Source organism: Crocodylus siamensis, chromosome 3, assembly GCF_052110815.1.
Source record: "Crocodylus siamensis isolate JL-2025a chromosome 3, ASM5211081v1, whole genome shotgun sequence".
Classification (NCBI taxonomy): domain Eukaryota; kingdom Metazoa; phylum Chordata; order Crocodylia; family Crocodylidae; genus Crocodylus; species Crocodylus siamensis.
The window spans coordinates 105,071,948-105,090,496 of record NC_143397.1 but is presented as its reverse complement, the minus strand read 5'-3'; the positions used below and the strand labels follow the sequence as shown (position 1 = coordinate 105,090,496).

General features: G+C 42.7%; 1 protein-coding gene across 1 annotated transcript in view; it reads left to right on the top strand.

Moving 5' to 3' along the window:
- RAD23B (RAD23 nucleotide excision repair protein B) overlaps positions 1–18,549 on the top strand; it is a 52,750-nt gene that overhangs the window by 30,257 nt on the left and 3,944 nt on the right. The window contains exons 4-9 of the mRNA XM_090038902.1: positions 2,373–2,716; positions 5,506–5,561; positions 9,067–9,194; positions 11,233–11,350; positions 17,582–17,709; positions 18,135–18,305. Of these exons, the coding sequence (XP_089895028.1) occupies positions 2,373–2,716; positions 5,506–5,561; positions 9,067–9,194; positions 11,233–11,350; positions 17,582–17,709; positions 18,135–18,305 (945 nt within the window). The remainder of the gene's footprint in view (positions 1–2,372; positions 2,717–5,505; positions 5,562–9,066; positions 9,195–11,232; positions 11,351–17,581; positions 17,710–18,134; positions 18,306–18,549) is intronic.

Below are 18,549 nucleotides of genomic sequence, written 5' to 3'. Positions count from 1 at the left end.
CAAGGCTTTGTCTAGCCAGGTCTTAAAGATCTCCAAGGATGGAGATTTCACAACCTCTCTAGGTAACCTTTTCCAATGCTTTATTACTCTCCTAGTGAGAGAGTTTTTCCTAATATCTAACCTAAACTTCCCTTGCTGCAACTTGAAACCATTGCTCCTTGTTCTGTCATCTGCCATCACTGAGAACAGTCTAGCTCCAATCCTATTTGAAACTGCCCTTCAGGTAGTTGAAAGCTGCTATTAAATCCCCCCTCAGTCTTAGAGGTAGTACCTTCTTGTATTTGAGTAAATCAGTTTTCTTGCAGTGATTCATCTTGAATAAGCAGTTGTTGAGTTCTGATGACCTGGTGTTGTCCCTGCTCTGGCAGGAATATGTCTCAACCCTGCTAGCCTGTGGCAAGTAAATGTGGACACAGGTATTCAGCAATGTAACTTGCACAGTGTAGATCCCATAATATCAACCAGGGCAAAGGCAGGGCAAGGTGGCACCTTAAAGACTGACTGGTTCAGAGAGGCATGAGCTTTTGCCTACTTTGTCAGATTCCATGAGTGGACTTGCAGAAAGAAAGGGTATAAAATAGGAAATAGGAATTTAAATATGATGGAAAAAGATAAGGGAGGGGCATGGCGGAGAGGCAGAAGGTAGGTTGACATGGTCAGTACAAATAGACAAGGCAGTTAACACACTGAGGGGCATGGGAATAAGTAGGTGGAGTTAAAAGCTAGTCCAGATAATGTTTAACGCAATCCAGTCTCTGTATGGTTTCTTATTCCAGTTTCAGGAGCTGGTGACTTTATGCAAGGATTTTCCTGTCTGGCTAACGTAGGCAGCAGAAAGGCATTGTAAGCAGTAGATTGTCTATATGACATTGGTAAAGCAATAAATGAATGAACTCCAAATGTTATATTGTGAGTAGCTTGGTGGTCTGTGTTGACGGAGGGTCACAGCTGGCATCTGGATCTGTAGCAGGAGCTGGAGCTTGGGAAGAATAGGATTTAGATGGTCTGCTAGAGAGAGATTGTTTGAGGTTGGGGGCGCTATCTGTAAGCCTGGACTTGCTTTCCCCCTCACCTCCCCCAAGACTGCCTTGAGATGGTCTTCATTATCCAGGAGGAGCTGGAGTCGTTAATGATATGCCCACTTCATGCTGGGTATTCTAGGTGATGATGTTGTGAATCCTGGTTGGTGGGATCAGAGCAAATACTGTTGTAACATAAGCTTGCTGATGGGTCTGGTGGTGTCCTTGGGAGGAAAGTTGGTGATGTGGACATAGTGGTAGCAGTTGGTTGGCTTTTGGATACAATGTGATGGTAATGTGCCCTTTGCAAAGTTTCACAGTGGTGTCCAAGAAATGAATTTGTCATGTGGACTATTCAGGAATCAGTTTGGAGGGATGGATATTATTAAATTTTTTTATTGCTCTCTCTGCAAGTTTGTCCTTAACATCTGATAAAGTAGGCTTTAACCCACCTGCAAAAGCTTGAGCCTCTCTGAACCATTTGGTAACTAAGCTGCCACCTTGCCTTACCTTCTGCCTGATTTCAGACTAACACAGCTAACCATCTCGACTGACAATAGCAACCAGAAGGCTTGAGGTCTACATATTCTCAAAATTGTCACTTACACATGGATACGTTTAATCTTGAATGTAAACAAGCTTCCTCTTCACTGCTTGCCAGTAGAAAATGAAAAATCAAAGAAATTGTTATGCTTGTCCTGTTAAACCTGTGACATCTCACTGTCAGCTTTATGTGTATTCCATGACTGTGAACTTCAGTGATAGTTGCACAGCTCAATTGTTTTTACTTGTATTTAGCAAATAGTGCTTAAGAGTACTTTGGCACAGTTGAAGTGGGTTGTGGTGTGAAGGCTTACTTTAGCAGTCACTCTGGGGATCTTGTCTTGACAGATAGTGTTCACAATTCAATGTCAATTTTCCCTTCTGTTGAATTTTCAAATGTGTGTGGTCAGTGCCCTTTGCAGTCAGTAGATTTATCAAATCTCTTTAACTGTTTCAAAGAACGTCCACAGCAAATACTGTCTGCTTTTTAGAACATTAATGAAGAGTATGCCTAAGAAACATGGGTAGTCATCGTCTAAATGGGCTTATCATGAATAGGAAGCCAAATGTTAAAGACTTAGTTTGGGATGTTTTGCTTAAGTACCTCAGTGCAGATTACAAAATGCCTTTTTTACATGTTTATATCAATCATAAACCTATACTTTCATCCTAAATGTCTTATTGAGTAGATTTAAGTGTTGAGTTTGCAGATTACTGTTGAAACCTAACAACTCCTTTGCTGGACATACACTGAACAGTTATAGTAAAATGTTTGGTTTATACACCTGTGTTCCACTGTTCTCTTTGTAGCCCAAAGCAGCAGCTGCTCCAGCACAATCGCCAGCTACAACTCAGCAATCAAATGCCGCCACCACCACCGCCACCACCACCACTTCCACTACAGTTAGTTCTACTACAACAGCTACTGCAGCTCCCACACCAGCTCCAGCTCCTGCCCCGGTCCCTACTCCTGCTCCTGCCCCCGCCCCCACCCCTGCTCCCACCCTGGCTTCTGCCCCTGCTCCCACCCCTGCCACTCCAGCACCAGCTGCAGTTGCATGCGAATCTGCACCTGTAAGTGCCCCAAAAGAAGAGAAACCAGCAGAGAAACCACCTGAGGCACCAGCTGCTATCAGCCCTACATCAACTGACAGGTGAGAACAGCCGCTTGAAAATTGAAAAATTCCATGTCAAGTTGGCCGTTACCTTTTCTCTAGCTTTGCTTGTCTATTACCCTTTGTCACCAGAGTGGGACGTAGAAGGAAAATATGGTTAACCTCATGTTTGTTTTTCCTGTTATTGCACTTCCTTTTGTATGGGCATCTGGCTTGCAGGGGGGTTCAATACATGAGTTTTTCCTACAGGGCTGGAAATCCACGCAATGCTTGATCTGTTTCTGTCAGTCTTCTGTGACCTAGGGCATGTCACAGAATTGCTGAGAGTCACTTTGTATCTCTGAGCTGGGGGGACTTTCCTGCCTCTCAAGGTATTGTTATCTTTACTGAATCACTGTTTGTAAAGTCATTAGACTTAGGGGTTACCTTCCTGAAGTGAAAAAACAAACTCAGGAGTGAAGCATTTTGAATCCTCCTAGTTATATTTATTAACACTATATTTGATAACACTTTTGCTCCAGTCATCATCTTGCTTAATTTCTGGAAATAAATTAGTCTGTTAAAAATAGTTTCTTCTTACCTTTGCTGAAGAGGCTGTGAAAGACTTTTAACTTGTTTTTGGGAGAATGAAAGGGGCTAGGGTGGCATGGGTGCCCAAGGTGGAAGGTTAACAGCCCAGAGGTTGTAAGTTTGAGGTCATAGCAGCAGCTCTAAGAGACAGCTCTGTCAGATTCCAGTGAACCTGCAAATTCTGCTAAAGACACAAGAACACAAGAAAGAAGGGAGAATAAAAACAAGGCTGCATCTTATCCTAAAGTGTCCCAAAACTACTAAGCAGCCCTACTGCTGCTACTACTACTACTACTACTACTACTAATAAAACATCATTTTGTAGCGAACTTGGGAATTTGGGAATTCCCATTAATTTTGTGGGAGTTTGGGTGGGTGTGGTTTTTTCAAGCCAAGCAAGCTGCATTTGGCTTTTCAGTAGTGGGAACTGAGGCTGAATCTTTATTCTGTTCACTCTTAAGGTCTTTAACATATTCAGGAATGTTGTAAACGAACAAAAGATAGAGCTTGTAATGCAGTCAACTATAATTTCACAGCCCTGGCAATGCTTCATACCATACATGAACAGACTTATACACATATTTACATTTAATTTACTTAGGCAAGCATTTAGTGGAATATAAAACCCCATCAAGGGGTGGCTTGCAGTGATGAAAGCTTACAAGGCTGAGATGGGTAAGGAATTGGATGAGTGAGGGAGGAATGCCTTGCATAGGCTTCATATTAAAAAAGAGAGAGAGAGAAGGTCTAAAGAGTAACTTAATTATGTGAGTGGTCATCTCCAAAAAACCTGGTTTGAACTCTCTTACAACAGAATGCAAAGCTTTTTGATAAAATTACGTTTCCTTTACACCCATGTTTTAGCTCTTCCTTTCTTTCACTGTAGTCAAAAGAGACTGTCACCCTGGGGAGATTAATGATACCCTTCCACTTGGGGAGAAGTAAGAGTCTTAACATCATAAGGGGGAAGAGAGGAAGGGAGAGGTAAACTTTTAAGTGTTGACATACCCTAGGTCATAGTGGGGTACAGGTCCTGTTTCTGTCTTCTTGATGTGGTTGTGGAGATACTATAGAAAGGAGCCAACCAGAAGCTGCAGCCAGTAAGAACTGAAGTAACCAAAGCAGGGACCTCTGAATCCAATTCTTTGCCTTGTTCAGCTCTGTTTGCTCCCAACCTTCCTCCTCTCTTCATTGAAAACCTGCCTCTTTCACCTATCCTGCTGTGCTCCTCTTACTACATCCTACATTTCCCTGCCCCTCCAAATGCATGCACCTAGAGAAATTAAAGCACTAACGTGACATTTGCTGCCATTGCACTGTTCACACAGTTTGTTGTGAGTGAAATAGTGATGCCCTTTCTTTTCACCATATTGGGCTAGACTGGAAAAAGAGTGGATTAAGTATTAGTCTCAGTATAAATGTCCAACTGCATGGAAAACCAGAGAAATTTAGTGACAAATGGAATAAACCTTTTAATACTGCTTTCCACAAACCCATTTGTTCACTGTGATATAACAGCCATCTGCTGGATGCAGTGTATTTCCTTGGTATAGGCTAGGAAAAGCAGCTTTCTCTCTCTCTCTTTTTATACTCGTTTGATTTTTTTTTGGCTTTGTAAATTTTAGTGTCAAATGGCCATTTAGTGCTCTTGCCAGAACACTTGTATATGGTAGGAAATATTTGCATGTACTCATGCATTACTTTCTGAAAACTGATCCTGGCAGGTCCTGGCAACAAGGGGTCTCCTTCAGCAGTCACAGTAAGCTGAAAGAGAATAAATATAAACTCTTTATCAGTTGCCTTTCCTTCAAAAACCTTACTTTAGCCTAATTGGCCCTTGCCAAAATCAGCAGCATTTCTCTACCATTGACTTAAATGTGAGCAATTACATGAGTACTGGGTGTTTTTGCAAAATCACATACTCTTTTCTGAGCCTTAAGGACAAAGTTTAGGCCATCTCGTTATTGAAGGCAAGTAGGTGGCCAACTGTGCAATGATGGTCAGTAGTCCTAATGCCAGTATTGATGGTTTTGCCCAGTGCAAAGGGTAAGAAATGATAACATTTTGGCTGGAGCATATACATAGGTAAATTCTGGATTCACACTACTGGGTCTTAAAAGCTATTCACTTCAGTAGAAAATTTTGCTTGTTCATTAGAAACAAAGGGGCCCAGGTATCAAACTGCAGCTGCTTCTTCACCTTAAGAATCACCCATTCTAAAGTTATATATTTGAGGTTTTACTTGTTCTGTCTTACAGTACAACAGGCGATACTTCTCGATCAAATCTTTTTGAGGATGCTACAAGTGCACTTGGTAAGTGTTTCAGTTTAAGTAGTTGGCACTTAGACATTGTTTCAGCATAGCCGAAACAAACAAGGGATTAGTAGACACCATGGTTGTTTGTATTCTTTTTCTCTATCCAGTCATTCCCAAGATTTTAATTAAAGTACTGTTCCCCAAGAATGCAAAGATTGGCACTGATTAGCAGCACTTGGAGATTTTTCCGAATTTGTTAGTCCTGCCTTTTCTAATGGATCATTTCAGTGTGGTTTGGGAAGAACATTGAACATTGTGGCTGATGCACAATGTGTATGTATAATTTTCCTCTCACCAGTACCTTCCAGTCCTGCAGTCTATATAGAATGGATGACTTGTAGTGTTTGCAGTTGACAGCTTATAACCTTATATGAAGAGCACAGGCCAGGTTTTTTTTCAATATATTTACACTCCTGAAACAACTGGAGGGTCTAGGTTGTGCAGACTGTACAGGACAGCCAACCAAGTGAATTTAGTCAAGCTTGAATGCAGCAATAAGGTGCAACTCTACACTGCCTTCTTTCTTCAGACCAGTACAGCTAACTACTACTGTACAGAGAAAAGAGTGACCTGAAATGAATAGCTGGTTTGGTTCAGTATTTTAGCCATTGGTACATAAAAAACCAAATTTTTCCTTCAAAAATATTCATAGAGCAGAAATCACCAAGACTTTGTATATGCACTTTGTTTGGTGCATGTAGGCAACAGTGAATTTGTCCAATACTCTTGGCTAGCTGAGGTGACATAAACAAATCGGGATATATGGAAATTCTTATATATGGAAACTTGCTTACAAAAGAGGTGACTTGCCCTAGATGCCTCAGGGTAGTGAATTGAGAACTACTGTATTTACTTGAATCCAAGACAAGATTTTTCCTAGTCAGCATGGGGAAGGAGGGAAGCCTCATTTTGTATTCGAATACCTGCCCGGGGTTGGCATCAGCTTAGCTCCTGGCTTTGGCCACCGGCTTTGGCACAGGCACTGTAGCGGCAGGCAGCAGAGAGATGCATGGCAGGGGACAAGTGCCAGGGATTTGGCCATTCAACCTTGCTGCTGCTTTCTCCACTTCAGCAGTGTGGGGTACAGATGGTGGGGGGAGGGGTAGATGCATTTAAGATGACTTTCCACTAATTGGATTTTATACACTGAAAATTATATAGAATCTAATTACTGAAGGGATCATCTTAAATTCAAAGTTGTCTTGCATTCAGGGAAATGGAGTAGCATTTCAAGTATCTTGACTCTGTTCCATCTTATGTAGTTTGAGAGGGTTTTGAAGGTGGACACCTTGCCTTTCACCGTAAGTCTGTCCAGTACAGTGATTACTTTTAAGAAGAGGTGTTCTGTCCAGCTGAATAAACTTCTTGCCCCACTGAGTAAGAAAGGGTGCACATCGTAGTGCATGTTCACTGTATAGCAGACTAGTTGCTCTTTTATTGGAGCAGTTCAAGCTTCACCGCAGGTTGAAGCACTTGCAGCAAAATAGGAATTGGGGAGTAATTATTTTGTGAAACAGGGAAGTAAATCGTAAAGTACTAACAACAAGCCTCCTTCATCACTGCTTAAAGTGGAGACTGGGGAATCAAATTTGAGTACTTGGATTGCTTGTGGGCTGCACAGGCATAAACTCCCAGTACTTAAGCTTGCCGCTGAATCTTTGCCTGTACTGACTACAGCAAGGAGACTAAGGTGAAGCAGACTTCTAGATTTTATTGGACTCTTTCCCACCCCCAACCCCTCTTCCCAATCTCATCTAACATGCCAAGTTACATCTGGGTTACAATGGTGTAGTACTGAAGAGCACCTCAGAAATGACATCTAATACAGTTAGTGACTGGAAGTGATACTATCCCTCCCTGTCATTGCTTAGCATGTGTGCTGTACTTCCTGAAAGCTCGCTGCTGAGCTGACTCTCAGCCAGCTGCTCTCTCTCTCCCTCCCTCTCTTCCCTTTTCCTTAAGGGTTCAGGTAGGGAGAACACACACTATGGGATAGTGGAGGATCCAAGTAAGGCTAGACTTTAAAATTAAGATGGGATACTTACCTTCCATGAAACAGTTACGTTTTCAGCAAGTAAATTTTTTAAAGTCCAGTTCACCATTTTTATCAAGGGGTAAATTGTTTTAATGTTTGGTGCATTAAATTTTGTATTTATTTATTTTATTTTAATTTATTAAATGTTAATTGAATGTTTAGCACATTAAAATACAATATCTGGCAGGGACTTAAGATCACCTCATTCAGAATTACTGCTGTGCTGGGCTTTGCTGTTGCTGACTTTCAGAGAAAAAATCTTTGTTTAGAATGCAGGTTTGCAGAACTGATATAGTAAGAGATGGCACTAGTTCATATTTCAAGCTAGATCACTTTCTTCCTCTGTCTTCCTCAGCATGCTTTCTTTCTTAGAAAGGAAACAAATCGCTTTAAATTTGCATTCCTAGAGGAAACCACCCTGAGTCATCTTTACATCCTCATATGCATCATTTTTCCCTTTGCCTGAGTTCTGAGGCATTGACATAATGTATTAACTAGCTTGTCTGAGCAGGGCCTTCTGTATCCTAAAAAGGAGGAAATCAACAGCTCCGGCCTTGGCTATATAATATTAAGATCACTTCTGAGCTACTTAGACTGCTCGCTGTCCTTTATTCTTGATAATGACCAGAGTGATGTTGCTAAGCAACAATTAAAAAATTCTGCTTCTTTTTAGGACTTTTCTAACTTTGGACAGATCATTCTAAGTCAGAGGTTCTCAAACTCTGCGATACCATGACTCCCTGGCAGCCGATCGACAGGGGGAGAGGAGTTTCCCTGTGTGCCTGCGCACCAGCAAAAGCACTGGTGGTGCACGGGTTTGTGACCCCCTTTTTAAGGTGCTTGTGACCCCCAGGGGGGGTCACAACCCGCAGTTTGAGAACCCCTGTTCTAAGTTATTGGTGTGGTCTAGGGGGCTTTGACTGTTTCTCATCATTGTGATAGAGCAGCAGCAAATGATCATTTGGTCCTCATTTACCTCTGGTCATCACCCTAAGAATTAAGTGTTAAGTTACTTGGCTTTGCTAGATTGCTTTTAGATGCTTTAAAAACAGATTTCTGCCTTAGAGGGACTAATTTCCCACCTCGCGCTGCAGGGGCCTTTTTTTAATTAAGGCAGAAATTGACTGTTAGCTGTGAAGATGCCCTTGACCTTTGTGAAAAGAGTAAGGAGGGAGAATTATTTCAATTATTAATGTGGAGTGTTACAAACACACTTCTACTTTGATAGAAGCCTGCATTGTGCTCTGTCCCCAGGAACTCTTACCATTCTAATGAGTACTTAATATAAAACTTGAACACACCTGAAACTAAATCAACCAAAACTTGGATAACTTTAGTGCAAGTTACCCTTCGCGTGAATTAATGAAGATTGGCTTAACATAATAGTGTTTCTTAACTATAGTCTGGATGCATCTCCCCCCCCCCCTTTTTTTTTTTTTAACTTTACACTGGTGTTTTTGCCTCTAGTGACAGGTCAGTCCTATGAGAATATGGTGACTGAGATCATGTCAATGGGCTACGAACGAGAGCAAGTAATTGCTGCACTGAGAGCCAGCTTCAACAATCCTGACAGAGCAGTGGAGTACCTTTTAATGGTGAGTATCTTCTCTTATCTACATTTTCGTCTTTCTTGCCTCTCTTAACAGAAGGACTTAATCTTTGAAAAAATTCATACTTTAAAAGTGAAAAAACCTCTAAGATGAGTGAAAATCCACATGAAAACAGCCGTATTTTCATAGTGTTGGAGTGAAGGTTATAGCTGTGATAGTCCAGGAATTATACAAGAGTCAAGGATTTTTGTGGGCAATATCTTTTATCGGACCGGTGTTTTTTGGCATAATGTTAGGCAAGCTTCCAAATGCAAGATATTGTTTGTTAGGTGTCTCATAATTTCTGGACCATCATGGCTGCAACAGTTCTCTTAGAGTACCATAACATGTCTTCTTGACTTAAACTTTGTTTGCTCCTTTATGGAAACAGGGCCTTGCCATCCCATTGAAGGTCCTCAGTGCTGACTAACTCCCCGGTTGCATAAGCAGAACATTTCCCACACCTCCAGTGTTGGCATTCTGGATTTTCAATTCTCCTCTTCTGGGAAACTTAGTACCTAATGCAAGTAGCATGTATATTGGTTGCAAAAGCCAGCTGATTTCTGTTTTGGTGAAAATGGCATCCCACTGCCTCAATGTTCTCCCTACTCAGATCCCAGCCCAAAGAATCCTGTTCTTAGGAATCTTGCACAAAGCTTCTTGAAATCTTGGAGAGCATCTTTTCTGAGCAGCTGCTTGCTTCTTCTGCTTTCTCTCCCCCACGGGCTGGTCCTGTGCTAAACTGATTCCTGCTACTAGGAAGGTGTTGCCTCTCTGTTCCTCTTTCTTAAGTTTTATGGTGACTGAGTTTTCCTCCTCCCTATTTCTCTTCTGAAACTAAGAATTAGTCTCTTGATTTTTTTATTTTTTTTTGCGTTTTTCTTTTGGGAAAATATTGTGGTTATCTGCAGACAAACTTGGCTGGACAAGTTTCTGTACCTTTCAGCCAACCTGTAGTTCTAATGTGCTCTGATTCAAGTAGAAGTGGTCAAGGTTTAACCAATCTCCATTGTCCCTGGTCTCCTATAAGGTGGTCAGTTCCACATACACTGAGGCATTCAGCAATGTAGCAGTTTAAGACTAGCCAGAATTCTTAAATTCTGATTAGTGCAAGCTGATTAAATAAGTTTACAGAGCTCTTAAGTAGGTTGGTTGGCAGCACGTCTAAACTATGATAAACTTGTTACTGAAGGAATGGACAAATGCATCTTTAACTCCCTTTAAAGGGAAAGAGGAATTGGTACATGCATTGACTGTTATGATGCAACTGTTACATCTGTATACAAGTTAAATCACTGGAACTTTAACTGTGAATGAAACAGGTTTTCAGTTTTACTGATAACAGGAGCAGGCTGATGTGACAGTTGCATCATAGCAGGTTATTACATTGGTATCATTTGAAAGTGGTACTGTTGTGAGGACTGTCTGTACCCTTAAAAGTCCTGTTAACTTCCATGTGGGTCGGTGTCTGAGATGAATCGGTTACATACCTCTTTAAACCTAATTCACATGTCGGTACTGCGGAGTGGAGAAACTGGAGAATTGGCAGAAGTTTTCATTTGTACTAGAGTCCTTTTAGGTTTCTTCTGTACTCTTGGTGCTGTGGACAAGAATGCACATATCCTTTGGTAGTTAGCAAGAATATCAAGACAGGATCCTTATAACAATTTTGTACAGTACTTGCCTCCTGTGTTAGACTATACTAGTGCACTCTTGATGAGAAGAGCATATACCAGTGCTCTAATCTACAGTAACTGCTGATAACTTTTTCATGGAGGTCAAGGTTCTAGGTTTATCAAAGCCCTGGAGTGTTTTACCTTAGTTATGTGAGTTCCCTTGCTCTCTTTTCAGAAAATCCAGTACTATACTGAGTGAATGAGGCATTTGCAGGCTTATCAGTAAAATGTGGGAATTTGTAGCCCTGCTTGTTTGTTTGCAGTGAAAGCATTAAGTTTCTTTCCTAGGCCTGAGCATTTTATGCAATGAAACACACATCTTTGAGTGCAGTCTCTGCTGTCGGTGGTAACATGATCTCTGGATTTAGGGTATCCCTGGAGATAATCAAGCTGTGGCTGATCCTCCTCAAGCAGCAGGCACTGGTGCTTCTCAGTCTTCGGCAGTGGCAGCAGCAGCAACAACTACGACTACTAGCTCTTCAGGAGGTAAGATGGCCTAGTTTATAGCTATAGAGCAGACTGCCTATGCATTAGATTTTAAGTTTAACTAATCAAAGTGAGAGAGACATTAGGGAAACTGAAATTTCAGCAGAAGAAAAATCTAGTTGTCCACAGATGGATCTGTGATGTTGGTATCACAGTATGTCAAATCCTAAATACCACCATGGATCTTATGGCAACTCTGATCTGATATGATTTGATTAACTTTTTGCCATTACAAATATAGACAGTTCTTCATATTTCCTCAGCCCTAGTTTCTTGGTAGAATAGTTTGCTGTAGGCTAAATAACTTCAAAATGTCTATAGCAAGAAAGTGCTAGGTTTTAAAACATGGGTGGGCAATTATTTTGACTGAAAAGCCACTTAATTAATTTTGGCAAGCTGTTGAGGGGCCACAGGCAATCTTTTGGAAGATATCATTTTAACAAATTATAGATAAAAAGCCAAATTGTATACTAAAAATCAAACATCCACTATAATATATTTTCATTTTATTTCAAAAATTATTTTTGTCCTGATTTGGTATTTTTTGGAGTAACGAATGATGCAATTTGCATAATAACTCAAAATAAAGTCTTACTCATATGTTGTGGGGGAGTAGGTGGAGGGGCAGGGGACTGCCTGCCAGGAGCTGGCCAGAGGGGAGGGGGCCGGGGGGGGAGGGGCCTGGAGGAGAGCTTGCCTGTGTGGTGCTGGTGCTGTTTGCAGCTGCCCGTGACACTCCAGAAGGGGCCAAGCCCTGTGTACCTGCCGGACAGCATAGCTCAGGCCCTGACCAGTGTGCCCTGCTTCCCAGTGGGGCTGCTGCCACAACTGCATGGATGCTGCTCACTGCCCTCTGCCTCCAGAGGCTGCTTCTCCTCCTCCTGCCCCTGCTGCATTTCTCCAGGCAGCAGGGGATGTGCACTGGGCAGCAGATGCCCAGCCAGGCAGGAGAGAAGGTGCAGCCTGATGGCTTATGCCCCAGCACACAGGGCTCAAGCTCCCAGCCACTTTCCACCCATTCTGCCCCCCTGCCACAATGAGCAGGCACCTGCAGGCAGCTGAGTGGGTGGAAGGCAGCTGGGAGCTGGAGCCCTGCACGCCGGGGTAGGAGCCGCTGGCTGCAGCTTTCTCCCAGCTTGCTGGGCGTGTAGTACCTGGCACGTGTCCCTGTGGCTGCCATTGCTTCTTTGCAGTACTTGCTGCCTGGAGCAGCACAGCGGAAGGAGGAACTGCCATTGGAGGCAGGGGGAGCTGAGGAGTACACAGGAGCAGCTTTGCTGGGAAGCTGTGGGCATTGGCTGGGTCCGGGCCCTTTGTAGGTATGGTCCGGAGTGTGGCACAGGCTGCCCCTGGCAGGAGTGGGTGGAGCTCACCCCCATGCAGAACACCACAAGGGGCAGCCATGGGCTGTATATAATTGATTGGTGGGTGCTCACCTGCGGGCTAGATCCAGTCAGGCAAGATGCACTTGGACCTCAGTCCATGTTTTTCCCACTCCTGTTTTAAAAAGTAATAATAGAATCATAGAAAAATAGGGGGAAATAGCCTAGGAGGCTGTTTAGTCCAATCTGTCTGCTCTAGACAGGATCATCTAAGACTGAACTATTCCAGATATGTATTTGTCAAACGTGCATTTTAATCAAGCATAGAGATTCCACAACTTCCGTAGGTAATCTGTTCCAGTGCTGAACCACCCTTGCAGTTACGGTATTCAGTTTTGTTTTGCTTGGCTTGCTGGTACCAAAGGTACAGTGCATGAGGGAAGCCTACTTGATCAAGGGTCTAGACTAGCGGAACATAGACCATTCTGTTGAAGAAATGATTTGTGTGAGGCTAAGTTTGCACCAAAATCAATTGGTGTGTGGAGAAAAGCAGTGTTGAGCAAACACAAAACATTAAATACTGTCTGATGCAGTAAGTGCGGCTTATTTTTTTCCTCTCTCTCTACCCTTGCTTATACATCTGTTGATACTTTGTCTTGCTTTCACTGATGTCTTTCCAGCTCCTGAGTCCAGTTTCTTCTCCTCTGTAATTTTAGGCCCTAGTCGAGATTGACTCCTTTCTCCTAGTTTCTTTAGACTTCCAAGCTCTCTGTTACAGCAGTTGGCAATGAGAAAGTCAGCACCATGTGGCCACATCACTGGCTGGCATCAAATGCCCTATGGTGTAGTGCAGTTTGGTCTTTGTACCAACTGAGCAAGGGTGGCCAACCTGCAGCTGCAAGTGGTATGGGGCAGCCTCTTTGTGGCTTGTGGCAGATGTGGGGGCAGCGGGAGGGTAGGCAGCACAGTGGTGCAGGGAACAGAAAGGAGAGCATCAAATCAGGCAAGGAGGAAGCACAGGGCAAGGGGTGGAAAGCTGAGCAGATCAGGAAAGGGATTGGAGTGGCACTCAGGGAAGGGTGCAGAGCTACTTCCTGGCATGTCTGCCAAAAAGGTTGGCTCCCAGTGCTCTAGAGGACATGTGAGAAAAGAACCTGTTATGAGTATCACATCTCAAATATGCCACAACACGACAGGAAGCAGCTTTGTGCACTTCTTTAGCTATCAAGTTACAGTCTTAACTTGAAAGTTTAATAAAAACGATCACATTTCTTCAGAAGCAGTAGTCTCAAAACTACACTACCAAGCACAGAAGCTGCAGGTGCTTTTCAGGAGTTCCAATGTTTTCTTCTGCATAACTTTCCAAAAGCAGCTTCTTGAAGAAGGGGTAGTGTGTGAATCATGCGGGATGGCAGAAGAAGCCAACACTATTTATATATTGGCAGGTGAATTAATTTTGGAGAGCCTAGTGTGAGGAAAATGGAAAGTATCAATAAGCATGGCAGCTCTTGCTAGTTCTTCATACTCCAGTATATACTAAAAATAACTTGTCTGCTGTGTTTTTGTTAATGCAATTAAAAGCTTGCTTTAGATTGTGCCTCTTTTTGGTTTGCCAGAGTGTAACTACACGCTATAAAGGTCACAGCTGTTACTCTACCCTTTTATATTTTTAGGGTGGCCATTGGGGTAAGGCACTGTAGTGTGTTTTGTCCAAGCCAGTTTGGAATCCTTTGGTCAGTCATGTTTTCTCTTAAAATACTTTCTGCATGTTACAAATACCATGTAAGCTACAACTACAGATAGTGGATATTTTTTACTTGCCTCAGCTTAGCAGACCTGTTTCTTTAAAATGTAGATGCTAAATAAAACACTGTAAGTTTACTGAAACTAACACTAGAATGAAATCATAGGAGGCTAATATTTTACAAATTTAGACCTTAAAAGCTGATGATTCCATTAATGATGTTCTCGTAGTTCACAATTACCTGGAAAGTAATCTGCAGAAACAGTTCAGTCTCTCAGCTGGAGAAGAGGGCTTCTTCGAAGCTGACTTTTGGACCAGCATTTACTGTTAGAAAGCATTAAATCGGGGGTAGGCAACCCCTGGCACGGGTACCATAGTGTGGCATGCAAAGGCATTTTGCTTGGTATGTGCACCTTGGGGCAGACAGCAGGGAAGAAGCCACGGCTGCACTGCCACAACGAGGATTGGGCCCCTTGCAGCTCCCCTGTCATCTGCTCCTGACATGGCAACATCTTACAAGCTGAGCTTGCAGGTGTTTTTGGCACTCGTTCCAAAAACATTGCTGACCCCAGCATTAAATGCTTTCTGTCATTTAGACCTCACAATTCAGTTGGTTGAAAAATCGTAACATCATTGATCCAAACATGATTGGTCTTTTGAGGCAGTATTGTCTAGGAGTTGGTGCAGTGAAGTGGGCTCGGATTGTTTCCCAGCTCTGACACTGGACCTGTTGAATATTAGTTCTAAGTTATTAAAAGTTGCTAAAAACTCGGTTTCTTTTCTTTAGTGTATTCTATATATGAAGGGATAAAGTACAACACAGTGAAAAGTTGGTCCTCAGATTGGCCTGTATTAGGCCTGTCCAAAGTTGGATGTATTTTTTGGAAAGCATTTAACTCTTTGTGCATGGGGAGGGGAAAGTTGCATTGCCACAGAATCAGTGCACTGCATGAGTGCAAAACAGAATGCCTGCCCCAAGCTAAGTTGAGACCCCACTCTGAAGCAGGTATGGGATTGACAGGAGAGGAAAAGGCAGCCTTCTAGAAGTGGTCTTGACGCTCTTTCTGGGCTCTTGATAGAATCCCAGTAGAGCAGAGTTCAAAAGAGGAGCATGGGTATGAAGGAGGATAATGAGGTAGCTTCATAAAAGTTTGTAGGAACCTTTCCCAAACATGAGGAGTAGCATGGCTGGAAAAAAATATATTTTGTTTTTTTCAGTCAAGCAGATGACATCATGGATAGAACAGAGATGGGGCCCTGAGTGAAATGGTATGGAAAATTGATAGGTTGTAAAGGGCTTTGAAAGTTCATAGATTTGTAGATTGTAAGGCCGAAATGGACCCTGGGTCCAGCCCCCTTCACCAAGCAGGAAAGACAACGGGGGTCAAGTGACCCTAGCAAGGTGACCGTCCAGTCTCCTATTGAAGATTTCCAGGGTAGGCGATTGTACCACCTCTGGAGGGAGCTTATTTCACAGTCTGGACACCCCAGTTGTGAAGTAGTTTTTCCTAATGTTGAGCCTGAAACGGTCTTCCAGGAGTTTGTGATCACTGCTCCTTGTTTTCTCCAAAGGTGCCCCAGTGAACAGTTGTTCACCGAGCCCCTGGTATATGCCTCTGATGGAGCAGTAAGCTGCTACCAACTCCTCTCTCAGCCTTCTCTTTTTCAGGCTGAAGAGTCCCAGGTCCCTCAGCTTTTCCTTGTATGGCTTGCTGCTCAAGTCTCTGATCATATGGGTGCCCCTTCTCTGGACTCTAAAGCTTTACCACGTCCTTCTTAAAGTGTGGTGCACAGAACTGGATGGCAGTATTCCAGCTGTGATCTCAGCAATGCCAAGTAGAGTGGGAGAATCACTTCTTTGGTTTTGCTGGAGATGCATCATTGATGCATGCCAGGGTATTGTTAGCCCTGCTGGCTACAACGTCGCTTTGCTGACTTATGTTCACACTGGTCTATTATTACTGTCAGGTTGGCACTGCTAGGTCTGTAGGTGTGCAGGGGATTGTTCGTCCCCAGGTGGAGCACTTTACATTTCTCAGCATTGCACTTCATCTGGTTCTGGTCTGCCCAAGTTAAGACAAACAACCAGTTTGCATAGAGAAGAGTGAGCTAGTGGATGGAGAAAGTTTTCAGAGGCATAGTTCTCTTGGCTTGTTGCTTTGAAGATCTTTTCAGGGACTGCCTGGATGGCTGTTTACAAGGCAGAGCTGCTTTTATCTTGGCTAGAGATGAGGATATCAGATGATTCTCAGTTACTGTATTTTAGCTATGGATGGATATAAGTTATGCAGAGAGAATCTTCAGGACTTTGACATAACCTAAACCTAGTCAGAGTAGAAAATAATGCTGCAGTTACAGGCCTATGTGAAAGCCAAGATAATGATAATATCCACAGCAAATAAGAAATCTCCTCCTCTTTCAAGAACTTAGACCTTGTCCTCCTAGGTATATTGAACTTTGGCTAAACAATCACATGGAGATGTCAGATCAGCAAAGATTTTAATGCAAGTAGAAAAAATAGGCCTACAGTCAAGGGTAAAACAGAATCCTTGGCATAGAGAGGTGGTGGCCATCCCTGGATAAGATTACTTGGAGAAGAAGGAGAGAAGGGGACCAAAGACAGAGCCTGACATCCTGACAGAAAGCTGGAGTGAAGGAGGTAGTGGATCTGATAAATGAGCAGTTAGAGAAGACTGGCAGCCAAGACTTCAAGAAGAGCAGGATCAATTGTTCTGAGAGCAGCTGGCAGACTAGGGAGGCTGAGGATGCATTACCTGTCCTGAAATTTGCATAAGAGGTTATTAGACCAAGGCTATTTATTTAAAGCGACAGAACTGGATTTAGCATGATTGTTGATGATGCAGCTGTGTTTCACCAAGATGCTTTTCACAGAGAGAGAGAGGGGCCACTTCTATAAGTGGGATCAGTTCAGGCATTAAGTCCACTCCTTCCCTGGCCTACTACTGAGGAGGAAATAATGAATGTTGTGTACCTTAAAGACTTGTTTCACACTGGTAGGATCTTTTCAGGCAGGCAAATTGGGTAAGTGTTTTGCAACGGGAGAGTGCCTGCCAGTTCTTTCAGCAGTTTGCTAGTTCTTCTGTTTACTTAAGTCTGGGTGACTTGTTTGCTTTTTTTAAAAAAAAATAACTTTCTGCATTTCAGGACATCCACTTGAATTTTTACGAAATCAGCCTCAATTCCAGCAAATGAGACAAATTATTCAGCAGAATCCTTCTCTGCTGCCAGCATTGCTACAACAGATAGGACGGGAAAACCCTCAGCTACTACAGGTGACTTTTTTAAAGGCACATGGGTTAAGGTTGTTAGTACTGCATCATTTTCAAACAAGGGAAAGAGTTACCACCCTGTAAGTTAGAATGTCAGCAGTACAGACTTAGTGCTTCTTAGACGAGACATGCCACAAGCAAAGATTCTTTAATAGCATATTGCAACTGCTGTTGTCTTTTCAACAGTCCTAATTGCTGTCTGTTCAATTTGTTCCTTTATGTAGAAGGAATAGGGGAAGTTGATGCAAGTTAACTTTGAAATTGCTTCTTTTCCTGTTAGAACCTGCCAAGGATTGTTCTCAAAACTAAGCAGGTTTCTTTAGATGTTTTCATTGCAAATAGAACTGGTTAGGGTTGCATATTGGCAGAACTAAACCTGTTTTATTTCAGTTTTTTTTTTTTCCTTTTTGTTTCCCCGTGCACTACAGCAAATCAGCCAACATCAGGAGCATTTTATTCAGATGTTAAATGAGCCAGTCCAAGAGTCTGGTCAAGGAGGAGGTGGTGGCGGTGGGGGCACTGGAGGAGTAGCAGAAGCTGGAAGTGGTCATATGAACTACATTCAAGTAACACCTCAGGAAAAAGAAGCTATAGAGCGGGTAAGCAGTTTCCATTTTGAAATGCTAATGCTACTTGGCAGTTGCCTGTGTTGTGTTGACTTCAAGGTCAGTGCTAGTTTAAGTGGTTTGTGAAGCTGATGTTACTGCTGCTAACAAGTAAATTTGCAGTGTGCCATCTGAAAGCTGATGTAGTCTTGACCTTAAGCAAATGCCCTCTGTGCCCTTACTTTAAGGAACTTGTTCCCTGCCTCTTCTGAAATCTGCCATTTTAGAAAAGGCTTTT